Below are 15,574 nucleotides of genomic sequence, written 5' to 3'. Positions count from 1 at the left end.
AAGAAGATTTTTCCTTGCAATTTAATTTTTGACACAAAATATTTTAAAGGAGTTCTGTTTTAAATTTGAATAAATGTTGTGAGTTTAGTGCTGCCATCTTAAGTTCAAACTTGAAGTCTAGTATTTCTATTCATGGTGCTGCCATCTAACATCAAATATTGATAAAATAACAATTGATATAAAAAGAATATCAATTATGTATTAGGAAGCATCTTAAAATTAAAATTTAAATTTTGGATAAAACTTCTTGTTTTTAATGTGATACAAATTAGGAAAAAAAAATTCATAAAATCATTTATGTATCTATTAACAGAATTCATATTATTTATAAGCAATTCATTTTATTTAAAGTTACTTAATATTTTTTATAACCCTTACGTTTTTGCCTTTTATTTTTTAAATAGACTTATTTAAAGTACATCAAAAATAATAATAATTAAAAAAAATTACGAGTAAAATTTTTGAATAATTTAAGAACTATACACATGAGACTTCTTGCGTCTTGTTCTCGTAATTTCATGTAATTTAAATAATCTAACTTAAAGCAACCAACCTTTTGCAATCAATTTCTGATAAAATTTCGAATTGCTGTAAAATAGCGGGTGACACGATTTATAAAACAAAAGCATGATCATTTTAGATTTTTTAAATATTGATAAAGCAGCGTATTCAGATATGTTACACTTAATCAGATATTACATTTATCAGATATGTTACACTTAATCAGATATTACATTTATCAGATATGTTACACTTAAATACATTATAACAAATAATTATTACTCTTAAATACATTATAACAAATAATTATTACTCTTAAATACATTATAACAAATAATTATTACACGGAATTCTTAAAAAATATTTTATTGTAAAAAAAGGCAAACAAAACTGGAATCTATCGAAACATTATAGAAACAGAATCTCATCATTTTTGTTGGAAAATGACTAACAAATGCGCAGGTATCCTTAAAAGCAAATTTGACACATTACATGCAATACAGTAAAAATTGAAATTATGTTGTGCAGCATTTTAAAAGCATATGAATTATATACATTGTTACATTAAAACTTGTAAATCTCTGATGAATTATCAGGTTTTACAAAAAAAATTCATCTTCCAGTTTATCGCGTTGCTTTGTTAATCGTGTTAATTTCATTATTTATACTATCTTTATCTTCGTTGTTTATTTTATTTTTTTCTTATTTTAAAATTAATTTTCAAAACCTTCACCAGTTATAATGATTATTCGAATTAATTTCAAATATTAGAATGTAATTAATGTCCAGATGTGAGAAAATAGAAAAAAAAAATATTTTTCTATTTTTAAGTAAAACACTAACTCGTAATAATGTGAAGATTAAAATTCATGAAAAAAGCATAAATAAATAATAATAAAAAAAGCGTTTTTAAGCTTGTTCCATTAATTTTTTTTCCTTTTCTTTTTACTTTGCTACAAGTATAATTATAATTATTTTTTTAGTATTTAATTATTATTTTTTTATATGTATAATTATTATTTTTTATATAAGAAATTTATTATTTTTTACATGTAGAGTTATTTCTTTTATTTTAGTCTGTGATATTCATTTAAATTAAGTTTTAATTTTGTATTTCAGTTATTCGCACAAAATTTAGAATAAAGCAACTGAAACATTTAAATAACACAAATGCTAGAGAATTTCCCATACTGTCGTTTAATCAGAATAAATTTCAAAACTTTATTCTATCTTTAAATTGCGGTTAAAATAAATTTAATGCACAATTAAAATAGATATTTTTCACCAAGTATAGTTTAATGTATATAAAATTTAAACTTAAAATTAGGCCATAATTAGTTTAAAAAATGATCTTCTGTTGAAATCTCCTGTTATTTGTTGAACGGCTTTAATACTTTTTGTAAACTTAATGTAAAGAAATTTTCTTTTCCTCTTAACACAATGTTAGAACAGTAAAAATACACTTACAGATTTCGCTTACTTCATGAAAATTTTAAAATCTTATAAAAACAGTTAATTATGTAGGTTACTTTTTCTCACCAACTACAGGCAGTGGAGGTACATCAGGTAATTCGACGGCATCGACTCTCATCGACGATCTAAGACTTTCTTCAATTGCTTTTGGGGGTGGCACTTCAGCTTCCACTCTTACATCAGCACTTCCTGGATTCGAAACACCTGGTTCATTCGATTTAATGAATGCTCTGAATCCATTCTTATCGGCAACATAGTTAACGAGACGATACACACCAAAAGGATCTCTGTAACCGTAACTTCCAGTAACAGTTCCTGAACCATCCGAGAATTCTTTTCTGTGCTGGTCTGTACCTCTTCCATCATTCATTTCATATCCGAATTCATATGGGGTTTTAACAGGGGGGAGATTTCCATTTATTTCACTTGGATTAGCTTCAATTTCGTCAACGGGCATATTTTCTATGGGTGGAGGTAGAGGTGCATCTGCTATAACATCAGATCCAACAGGTGGTGGAAGTGCAGGTGGTGGTTCGTTCAAGAGATTCGGGAGCACATTTTCGTTAGGACCCAAAGGAATATTTGGAAGAATGGGAGGAGGGGTAGTTGGAGGTAAAAGTCCTGCTGGAAAATTGAAAGGGGATACTAGCTCTGGAAGTGGTATTGGCACACCATAAGGCAATGAATTAATGGGGAAGGGGTTAGGAGGGATAAATCTTGGAGGAATAGGTTCTGCTGGATAAGGGGGTACAACAGGAAGTTGCCTTGGAGAAGAGAACGGTCTGCTTGGAACTCTTCTTGGAATCGTCTCTGCTGCAATAGGAGATTCTGCGGAATCTATTGGTTGGGGAGGCTGTGTTTGAGGTGCATTCCTGATAGCTGCACTTTCCGGTGACTCTGTCCCTGGCTCTCTGTCAAAATAAGGAGGTCTACTCAGAACATCTAATTCGGGATATAAAGTTCTATCTTCATTACTTCCTAAACCTGGAGGAGGATAAAACAATGGAGGTAGGGGATACTGAGAGAATGGTATGGCACGTTCAGCATTCCTTATATCACCATATCGCCTTTGATTGTAGTCTGGGTATGGTAGATTCTCTAAATAAGCTGGAGCAGAATTCATTCTGTTTCGCCTTCTTGGAACATTTTCCGGATATATAATTGGTGGTGGTATAGTCCAGTTTCCCCTAAAATTATCGTAGGATGGATTATAAACATCTTCTATTAAAGCATATCTGTTGTCATCTGGGTTTCTCGATGCATAATAAGGCACAGGAGGTAAAGGAAATATTCCATTAGCTTGTGGATATTGCATAAATGAAGCTGGTTGAGAAAAGGAATTATCGCTATCTGTCCAGTTCACTGAGTAAGCGTCCAATGGTACGTCATAACTTGGGAAATAACGGGGGTTTGCACCAGATCTATTTTCGAACTGTAATCGGGCACCATAAGGCAGACCTTGAAACGAAGCAATAATAGGTCCATATTGTGAGGGTAAGTATGGTTGAAATTGATTATTTCTACTCAATGGCGAGTTATCATTTTGAAAGTTGCGCTGATTAATTACATCCCAATCAGCAGTCGATGTCGGTGTGGTTGATTCAGTTGTAAAACGTGGTTCCGCATCACTCACTTCTTGAGAATGAACTTTGAGAACTAAAACCGAATAAACGAGAATCGTAATAGATATCATTTTTCAAATGTTATCACATGCCAGCGGTGATTGTTTTGGAGGCGAATCTGCTAGGCTATTGTCTTTTTATACTCATCTTTAAGTGAATGCATGGTTTGTTTTTTTCCCCTCTTTCCTTTCACCTTCGAGTGATTCATAAATGAGGAATTATTCTTTCAGGCTGAGTGCCATTTTATGTCATGGGCGTTCTCAGGAAGACCACATTCATCCGTGAAAACAAATTATCACAGAAATTGGATGTTATTTGTGGTATTTTTTCTCACCCTTGTGACCGACACTGAAACAGGAATTGCTGTTTATGCACAACATATGTATTTTTAACTGAGCTATGTACTATTGTGTCCCGCTTGATATACAACCGACGCTAGAAAATTGGTCTTTGGTTTTTGGAGCATATTTTACCTAAGACACGGTTACAAACTTTTTAGTAACATTATGTTGAATATATTTAGTAATACAATGTGGAAATACATGATTAGACATGTATTTCTACTCATTACTCAGTTTTTTGTTATAACTTATTAACTAAATGACATACTATATGTTGATTCAGGGCAATTGTTACTGTGACTCAATCTTTATGCAAGGTCCAGTCCAGCGCTAGGGTACATAAAGAGTAAAATAAAGTTTCATTCTATTTCTTTCATGATTCAATTGTTTTTCCGATTGTTAAATTTTTTTTTTATGACCATTTCTCACTTTCAAGGTTAACTAAGGAAAAATAACTGTTATTAATACACATCACACGTATTTTTAACTGCATTATTGTATCTTATTGGATGAATAGCCGGCACTAAAATTTTTAGAGCATATTTTTCTAAGACTCGCTTGAAAAAATTTCATAAGAATTGTTTGTTACACACGTTAAGTCGCAATAATTTCGAAACGTTTAATTAAACTTTCTGAGATATTGTTGCACGAATTATTTATTCGTTTACCTATTTTTTTTTCCTTTTACTACTGGCTTTGAACGGTTGATACATTTTTCGATTTCCGCCTATCAAATTTTGACGCTGTGACTTTAAACGTGAAACTCATTCTTTAATGTATGATACGATATTAAAAAACATTAATTATTTAGGGAAATTAAGTTTTAAAAATACTTTAATATCTTTAAAATACATTGTAATATTTTATGCATTATGTTAGCAACTTATATTCTATTTTCCTTTTAAAATTTCAAAGTGTGGGAGCATTTCATTTTCCTTGTCAGTTCCCTTGTCGTCCAAGTTAATTTTCGTGTGAAATTTGATTTAATTAACCGCTTTTCATTGAACTCAGCTGAAGGGCAAGATTGAGACGTATCTTAATGGTCGAAATTTCCACTTTTAAACTTTGCTTACAAATCACTGGAGGTTTTCTCAGCTATGAAAATTTCTACGAGCACATCACAAATGTTACGAGCAGATATTCAGCCTTAATACTTTTGTTAATACAAATATAAGGAGGTGCCAAAATAGCATATACTTCTCCATAGTCATTTAATTAAACTGGGTTAGCCGTTTTCAAATATCTAAGTGATTATTCATTTTAGATATCTGAAAACTAAATAAATGAGATAGAAAAAAAAAAGAATCCATTCAAACGAAATATCATCTTTCAAATGTTGTGCCACAAATTATTTGTCAGATGACTAAATTTTAAGAAAAAAATCGGAAGGAACTTAGTTGTCAACCCAATATTTGATAAACAGCTTATACTTCTCCATAGTCATTTAATTAAACTGGGTGAACCGTTTTCAAATATCTAAATAATGATTCATTTTAGATATCTGAAAACTAAATAAATTAGATAAAAAAAAAAGAATCCATTCAAACGAAATATCATCTTTCAAATGTTGTGCCACAAATTATTTGTCAGATGACTAAATTTAAAAAAAAAATCGGAAGGAACTTAGTTGTCAACCAATATTTGATAAAATAGCTTATGTCATTTAATTAAACTGGGTGAACCGTTTTCAAATATCTAAATGATGATTCATTTTAGATATCTGAAAACTAAATAAATTAGATAGAGAAAAAAAAAGAATCCATTCAAACGAAATATCATCTTTCAAATGTTGTGCCACAAATTATTTGACAGATGACTAAATTTTTAAAAAAAAATCGGAAAGAACTTAGTTGTCAACCAATATTTGATAAAATAGCTTATACTTCTCCATAGTCATTTAATTAAACTGGGTGAACCGTTTTCAAACATCTAAATGATGATTCATTTTAGATATCTGAAAGCTAAATAAATTAGATAGAAAAAAAAGATTCCATTCAAGCGAAATATCATCTTTCAAATGTTGTGCCGCAAATTATTTGTCAGATGACTAAATTTTAAAAAAAAAATCGGAAGGAACTTAGTTGTCAACCCAATATTTGATAAAATATTATTTGACAATTTAATTTAATACTAAGTAAAGTATACTAATTACAATAGACTCTAAATTAATCAAACTTTATAAATAGATTCACAACACATTCGCAGCATTTACAAATGATATGAGTAAAAAATGAGTAGAAAATAAATTTGGAAATTAATAAATCGGAAGATTTACAAATTTCCAAATTTATTTTTTACTTTGATAACGTCTTATACAATTCTGACGAAAAACATAATTCTCGTTCTTACTATTTTCTCTTTCTTATTAATTTATTCTTACAATAGATTCTAAATTACTCTAATTTTATTAGTAGATTCACAACACATTTGCAGTATTTAAAAATGTTCATTCTGATTTACTAATTTAAAATTAATTTTTTTCTTTGATAAAGTTGTACACTATTCTGAAGAAAAACAAATTTCTCGTTCTCATTATTTACTCTTTCTTATTATTTTCTCTTTCTTTTTCTTGTTATTTTCTCTTTCTCTTTCTTAATAATTTTTTCTTATAATAGATTTTAAATTAATCAAACTTTATTAATAGATTCACAACACATTTGTAATATTTAAAAGTGATAATTCTGATTTACTAATTTCAAATTAATTTTTTACTTTGATAAAGTTATACACTACTCTGACGAAAAACAAATTTCTCGTTCTCATTATTTACTCTTTCTCTTCCTTATTATTTTCTCTTTCTTTTTCTTATTATTTTCTCTTTCTTATTAATTTTTTCTTTTAATAGATTCTAAATTACTCAAACCTTATTAATAGATTCACAACACATTTGTAATATTTAAAAATGATAATTCTGATTTAATAATTTCCAAATTTATTTTTTACTTTGATAATTTCATATACATTCCGAGTAAAAACATAATTCTCATTCTTACTATTTTCTATTTTTCTTTTTTATTAATTTCTTCTTATCCATTTGACTTCAGTTAAGTATTGAGCCTCTTCAACTTCTATTAAAATGCCATGAATCACCTTAAATATCATCTTGCAAAAATAAAGTAATTTCTATAATTTGTTTTAATTTCTTACCTTTGATGCGATGATAGCAAATCCATCAGACAAATTGAATTAAATGAAAGAAACATACCAAATTTCCCTCTAATTAGTAAAAAAGAAACGCCAGGAGATTTGTAAACGTCGTTTTTAAATAATTAATTACTTTCTTCAAGGTTATTTGTTGAATGTTTAATCTAGGTAATGTATTCACTGCAGTGCTAATTCTCTTTTCATTAAAATAACATCATCCACTTAAGCGATTTAGATTCGTTGGCTGAATTTGAATCGAACGAAATATCTGTGGGGAATATTCAAAGTGCATTAAATGCAAATTTAAAACAGCAAATTTACGTTAAAATTATTCAACAGAAAAAAAAATTGGAGATAAAAAAAATTGGTATTGTTTATACACTAACCCCAACCGACTAAATCCCAAATGAATAACTAATGCTTTATGTTCTTAGTTAACGTTGTTGAGTGCATTATTTTGGTCTTTCTTTGGATAAACAATTTGCGATCTGGGATTTTACTTCTATAAGGCTTTTTAAGAAAAAATCCAGTTTAAAAAGTACCTTATCTATAAGCTATTTTGGAAAATAGTAAACAGGTAATTACTGTTAAATTAATTTACTGTTAACTAGTTTTCCTTTAGAGTTCTTTTCCCTACAATTGTAAATTGTTCCATTGTTGCAAGTTATTCTATTATTCACCATTTTGAATGCTTTATGTTCTGAGTCAGCTCTGTTGAGTACATTATTTTGAGTTTCTTTGGAGTTATCCAAGATTTTATTTCTATAAGACTTTTCTTAAGAAACAATCCGTTTTAGAAAGTACCTTATTTATACGCTATTTTTTAAAATAGTAAACTGTTAGGTAATTAGTGTTAAACTAATTTACTGTTAACTTGCTTTTCTTTAGAGTACTTTTCTCTACAATTACAAGTACAATTATAAATTATTCGATTGTTACAAGCTACTCCATTATTCGCCATTTTTACGACCTCAAACACCTGTTTCCTTCACGTATGCCTGTTTAGGCAGAGGGGGTGCGATTGTTCTTGTTTTCCAGTGGCGCCATCTATGGCCGAGAATTCGACTTCTGCCACACCATACGTCGCACCCGTTTATAGGGCGGACTCATTCATACATCCATTCATTCATTCATCTACAGGTCGCAATTTTGACCTGAATCAGAGAACGATCGATCTCCAATCCAGTACCCCCAGAGGTTTGATTTGTTATGGGAACATGGAAGACCTTTGCGACTCGACAGATTTAACGTGCATCAGTCACTTTACTACACGGGGAGGCTTCGGTCGGCGGAGTTCGAACCCACGAACTCTCTGACATGGGCCCAGCGCTCTACCGACCAGGCTATCCCGGCACAGCCTCAAACACCTCATTTTTGAAAATCGTTAACTATTTGGTAATTAGTGTTAAATTAAATTCCTTTCCCTACATTTACAAGTTATTCCATTGTTACAAGTTATTCCATTAACCTTCATATTTGCGTACTCTATGCCTCATTTTTAAAAATCGTAAACTGTTTAAGTTACGTTAAAGTTAATCGTAAACTATTTAACTTAAGTGTTAAACTAAGTTCTTTTCCCTAGTTTAAGTTCTTTACCCTACGATTGCAAGTCATTACATTATCCTCCCTTTTAGAGTCCTCTGTGTCTCAAATTTAATAACCATAAACTATTGAGTGATTAATGTTAAACTAAGTTCTTTTCCCTATTTGAAGTTATTTTCCCTACAATTACAATATATTCATTGTTGCAAGTTATTCCATTATCTATCCTTTTTGCGTTCTCTATGTTTAAATTTTGAAAATCTCAAACGATTAGGTAATTAGTGGTAAACTAATTAACTCTAAACTAGTTTTTATTTAGACATATTTTCTCTCCATTCAGAAGTTACTCCATTGTTCAACTTCAAATGTAAAAATTACTATTTAAAAACTTTGAATTCAAATACTATTTTCTGGGAGAAATTTTTAAACATATTTAAATAGTTTTCAAATTTCGATTGAATTAATAAATTTTGCAAAAAAGTTCGCTACAACTAGCATCAAAATATTGAAAACGATTCTAAAATTGCTATATTTTTTAAATCGTTTTCACAAAAAACTGGGTACTTAAAACTCGAAAAGAAGCGAAGTGATTAAGCCTAATCACGTGATTTAAATCATATTTAATTGGAGACCTGTAAGCGATGCCACGGCTTCTAAATTGTCAAATGCCACGATTTAACTACGATGGCCTCACTCGCAGAGTCACTACAATAACGCACAATTGAGTTTTTTTTTTCTTTTGAATCTTTTTTCTTAAAAAAAATTCGAATATAATAATTTGTGTCACGATAATCGTTGCTTATGAACTTGAAGAGTTTGTAATTTGAGCAAATTTCGAAAGCTTAACTTATGTCATTGTTATAAGAGACATGAAGGCTTAGTTTTGAACAAAGTGAGACGTATGAAGTGATCATATTTTATTCAAAATCTCAAACAATTATAAGATAAAAAAATTTTGGAATCAGTTTTCAATTTTTTATGCTCTTGTTTCTACACTTAAAGAGGTTTTTGTTCACAGAAATGAAACGATATAGTATATCAATCTTTGTGCCATTAGTGATTTATTCACATTGTATAGTTTTATTCATAGATAGCACAAATCGTACACTATCGCTAATTTTAAGGCGAAAGCTTATTTTGTGTTCTTATTTTGAAACCTCACATTTTCTACTAAAAAAATCAATTTTACACATCCTCAAATGTTTCTTTTCTGTCTGTTTTTTTTTTAAAAATAAAACTTAAATTTTGGGTAATGATTGTAAAATGTTATTTGGTTCTATGTGCTATGCATTATGCGTATTTTTAAATTCAGACATTGTCGAAATTATAAAAAAAAAATATATTTTTAAATCTTCAATTAAATTCGGTGAAAGAAGTTTATTTTTATATCCATGAATTTTTTGGTCGAACTTTCAAGTGCTCAACAAAAGAACTTCACTCACGTATGACACCATAAACTGAAGTAACTCATTTTTTAGTTCACTTTTTTATCGGTCGTCTAATATTATGTGTCATAAAAAAGAATATTACGAACGGAATTATGAAGTAAATTTATTTTATGACTTTTCCTCAGTACTTCCTAAATAATAATGCTCTTGATTTTTCAAGGTAGTCTGTAAATCTCCGCTTTGTATGCAAATTGGGAAATAGTATTTGTCCTACTAACAAAATAAATAAAATTCTGAAATGCTTATGAATATTTTCTAATTGTTTTATTGCTTTCATTTTTAAAAAAAAAGTTACATCAAAGAATGATTTTGATATATTTAAGAAAGTTTTTAAATAGATTTAAAAACAATAAAACTTATACTTATTGTTAAATCGTTAGCTTTATACCAATTCACTACAAGTATGTACATTAATATATATATGGAAAATCAGTTTTACCATTATTTTAAAATTTAATTTAGAAAATGATTTTGTAAAATAATAATTTACCGAAAACTCTCTTGTAATAAATTCATCTAATAATGCTTTGCTATAAATTATTTCTTAATATTAATATTAATATATATATATATATATATATATATATATATATATTTTTTTTTTAATGGCCGGCACTTGGAGCTATTGTCCATTGGCCAAAGAAAGTGCCAGAACTGCTAATTCTCTTTTCGTTACCCAGTGGGCACCTGTGGCGAGGCCACGGCGGTGGAACAGCGTCGCCCACGTCACACTACCACAACCCGTTTATAGGGCGGGTCACATTCACACATTCACATTCACACACAAAGGAGAAAGGACATAGAACACAGATAGAGGGAAAGAAACATCCATGCCTTGCCCGGGATTCGAACCCAGAACCTTTCTGATGCAAGGACAGTTCCCTGCCCCCTATACAGACTGGTCGGCATATATATATATATATATATATATATATATATATATATATATATATATATATATATATATATATATATATATATATATATATATATATATATATATATATATATATATATATATATATATATATATATATATATATATATATATATATATATATATATATATATATATATATATATATATATATATATATATATATATATATATATATATATATATAATCATTGCTGCTGATGACAAGATCGTATCTTCTTCTCATTTTAAAGATTTTTAAGTATTTTATTTTGATAATTTTATCTTCTTTTCTTTTAAAATGTCTTGAGATTTTTTCCATGTTTTGTCTATATTTTTAACTTATTTAATATATAAATATATATATAGAATATACAAATTTCGGTGTAACTTATACATTAAGTGCGAAAATAATTTTATTTTATCTACGCATTAGGAATCGAAAATCTACTTATTGTCTAACACAAAGTTTATAGCATTTCGCCAAGCTTCAGTCTTTTCCTTTTTAAACTCTTCTTAAACTATCAGCAAGATCAAGGTTTTGACTGTTATTTGTTTTGTTCACAATATCACTGAAAAAGAGATTTTTTCGAAGCAAAGGTTTGACAACACATTTATTAGTGAGAAGCTAAATTTTTGCTCATGTTATTGAAGCTGGAGATATGTTTTACAAAATAAACTTATTACTTAAAGGTATTTCAAAAACAATTTTTTTTGAAATGGCGTGAAAGAATAGAACAAATATTTTTATCACGTTTTTTTTATTTCAGGCGCATTCTTCTCCTATATTGTTAATAAAAATTATTTATAATTTATAAATTTTAAAATAAATTCCAAAACGCTGAGTGAATTTTTTACTAAGACTTTACGCTAGTTTTTTACGTCAAACTTTACGCTAATTTTTACAGAAAATTTTAGCGCTAGAAGTGTCGTTGGGGTCATTTTGATCATTTTTTATCATTTCTCATGCTATTTTTCGAGATGCATGTGAGCTTTGAAGCTCATATTTTTATACTTTTTCTAAATTGTTTCTTGTTATACTATATCAACATTTCATGCATTTCTGTTGAGTAGTCAAATAAATAGATATAAAAATACTTAATTATAGAAAAAATAATTATAGAATGAATAATTATAGAATAGAAGAGCCAAATTATTTTGACCTCTTTAAGTAAAACGTTCATTTTTTTGAAGTTTTATATCTGTTTTTGATTTTGTAAAGCTGAAAACAGCATGAAGATAAATTGTAGAACAGAAATTAGTGTCCACCCTATAAAAAAAAATTTTAAGAGCAACAGTTTTCGCAAAATTATGTGGTATCTTTTGATTCGAATAGCGAAGTAGATTAGTTGCGTTCCTATTGAATTATAATTTCGTTATTGGTCGAAACGAAACAATGTACCTGATGATAACAGTTATAAACGGTTATATTTGTTATAATTCTGGACAAGAAAGTATTGTTGAGAATCAGTTATTGTCATGTAAGTAATAACAAAAATTTATTTTATGACTTTCAAACCACATATCTTTGATTGATATAAAATCAAAAAAAAAAAAATTGAATGGCTTTTATCATTTGTGCTAGTTGAAAAACTGATGAACGAAATACAACCTGGGGAAAGTATAGTGCTTTAATAAGGGACCTGTGAATTTTTATTTTTTAATAAAGAGAAAAAATGATATATAAATATTCAAAAAGAAGAATTTCTTTACGTAAGAAATAATGTATGATCTACAAAAATAATGTTTGCTACAAGATTTAAATATTTGTAAAAATTAACTAATTTAAAACTTTCCTACATTAGTTTAAGTTGGACAATTCGTTTCAATTTCTTTTAACCAAGTGTTTAATATTTGTTAAAAGTGCAATAACAGTAAAAATCATGCAGTTGCTTTCAATTTTTTTAAAACAAAATCTTTACTATTTTCTAAAAATGCAAACGCTGCGAAAATGCATCAATTTATAAAATTTAAATTAATGAAGACAAATTTCAAATTAATTAACTTTTATGATTTTTTAAATCTTGTTGAGATTGGCAAATCCCACATTATCTTTTTCCATAAAAATATTCTTCTCTTTTTACATATATATATCATTTTTGCTCTCGTATATCATTGTTATTATTGTTTGATATTACAGTTTAAAAAATAACAAAGTTTATTTTTGTTTTATTAAAACATTAAACTTAATTTCGATGGGGCAAATAAATGATCTAACGCAAGAATTTTAAAGAATAAAATTGGAAAAGTTATCGAATTTAAGAAAAAAAAACTAGTCTCTCCAAATAATATCGGCCATCAAAACGAGGAACTAAAAAGAGTAATTTATCACTGCGACAAAGTTGCTTATTTTGAAAGATTGTGAAAGTAAAATGTGTTAAAATGTCGATACGTATAGCTAAAGTTTGACATTATCAACTCAATATTTGGCAATCAATTTTTCGATACGATGCTTTAAATCTTTTGTTGTAGTACTATGTATTTAAAATTGATTAAATGATTAAAAACTTCTCAATATTTGTCATTTACGAATTTTGTTGCAGAGAAATTTTTATAATACCCTTTCTATTTTAAATAGAATAAACGTTTTATGGAAGTTTATTTCGTTATAATTCATTTACTTTTTAAACTGTCTTTACATTATATGATCAATAATATTTCCTTTAAGAAATATGCTTTATATTTTGACAATTCCATCCGAAGTGATAGGACAAATAGTTTTTCGTTATAATTCATTTAATTCTTTAACTATCTTTGAATTATATGATAAATAATACTTCATTTAAGAAATATGCTTTACATTTTTTACAATTTCTTTTGCTAAATGATAGGATAAGTAGTGTTCTGTTATAATTCATTTACTTCTTAAACTGTCTTTAAATTATATAATAAATAATATTTCCTTCAATAAATATGCTTTATATTCGGACAATTCCATGCGAAGTGATAGGATGAATAGTATTTCGTTATAATTCATTTAATTCTTTTACTACCTTTGAATTATATGATAAATAATACTTCATTTAAGAAATATGCTTTACATTTTTTACAATTTCTTTTGCTAAATGATAGGATAAGTAGTGTTCTGTTATAATTCACTTACTTCTTAAACTGTCTTTAAATTACATGATAAATAATATTTCCCTCAAGAAATATGCTTTATATTTTGACAATTCCATGCGAAGTGATAAGATAAATAGAATTTTGTTATAATTCATTTAATTCTTAAGCTATCTTTGAATTATATGATAAATAATACTTCATTTAAGAAATATGCTTTGCATTTTCTGCAATTTCTTTTGCTAATTGGTAGGATAAGTAGTGTTTTGTTATAATTCATTTGCTTCTTAAATTGACTTTGTATTATATGATAAATATTATTTCTTTCAAGAAAATGCTTTGCATTTTTTGTAATTCCCTTCGTAAAATTATAGGATAAGTAGTATTCAGTTATAATTCACTTACTTCTTAAACTATCTTTGAGTATGATAAATAATATTTCCTTTAAAAAATATGCTTCGCATTTTTCATAATTCTATTTGCAAAACGATGGGATAAGTAGTATTCATTTACTTCGTAAATTCTGCCTTTGAATTATATGATTAATATTTTTTTTAAAGAAATATGCTTTACATTTTTCACATTTCCTTTCTCAAAATGATAAGATAAGTAGTATTTCATGAAAATACTTTATGATAAGCTTCCAAATTTTGACATAATGTTGAATGAATGGATAAATTATATTTTTTACGAATGATGCGATTTAATGATCTTCATATAAAAGTAAGGTAAAGAGTCCTCCCAACTGCCTGCGAGGAGGCCACGGAGGAAAAATATCCATAGTTTTGGACCGATATCATGATGCTAATGATCAACATTTATTTCCCATACAAGCTTTTACTCATCGATCTTAAGCTGAGTGGGCTTCAACTCGACACCAAGAACCGAAACCGGATCTTATACAGTGGTTGGCCAGTGTTTTAACTCCAGAGCCATCACAGCTATTTTAATTATAGAATCAATAAAAATCTATGCAAGATAAGTTTATACTAAGTTTTAACTTTTTATCCTAACTCCTAATACAATATTTTACAGTAAATAAGATTTTCTACAGTGTTATAAATTTTCATTTTTTATCAAAAATTTTTAGCTGTAAAAGCCGAAAACCAGTAAAAATTAAAAACTAAACTTAAAAAAAAAGAGATCCTATCCTTATTTTTGAAAAATAAAGAATTTTTTTTTAAATTTGAGACAGAAAAAAGACACTAATTGTTTAATTTCCATATAATTGTTTTATTTATCGGCAAAGCAAATTTGTAACGATACTATCGCATTACTGACTTTCATTTAAAGAAATTTTAAATAGACCGGAATCAGAATATTTCCATAAATTATAATTCCATCAATTTCTTTCTAAATGAAAAGATTTTATTTTAATATTATCATATGAAAGTTAAACTTCTCTTTCAAATCTCTTTATTGGGTTTAGCATAAGCATTTGTTTTTTCTCCTTTTAGGCAAGGCTAAAGTAGGACTGCATAAAATTCAAATTAAATGTAAGCAACAGTTTTTTTTGTATGAATTAAA

At 27.8% G+C, this 15,574-nt stretch overlaps 2 protein-coding genes across 4 annotated transcripts in view; one reads left to right on the top strand and one right to left on the bottom strand.

Moving 5' to 3' along the window:
• LOC107453302 (suppressor of lurcher protein 1) overlaps window positions 1–15,574 on the top strand; it is a 1,096,374-nt gene that overhangs the window by 392,909 nt on the left and 687,891 nt on the right. The window lies entirely within an intron of this gene.
• Window positions 858–3,726, bottom strand: LOC110283002 (uncharacterized). Its single transcript, XM_021147443.4, has one exon. The coding sequence runs from the start codon at window positions 3,665–3,667 to the stop codon at window positions 2,027–2,029; it is 1,641 nt and encodes a 546-aa protein (XP_021003102.3). The 5' UTR covers window positions 3,668–3,726; the 3' UTR covers window positions 858–2,026.

Source organism: Parasteatoda tepidariorum, chromosome 10, assembly GCF_982258835.1.
Source record: "Parasteatoda tepidariorum strain Cologne lab strain chromosome 10, Ptep-v5.0, whole genome shotgun sequence".
Lineage (NCBI taxonomy): Eukaryota > Metazoa > Arthropoda > Arachnida > Araneae > Theridiidae > Parasteatoda > Parasteatoda tepidariorum.
This window is presented reverse-complemented; position numbering and strand designations above follow the sequence as displayed.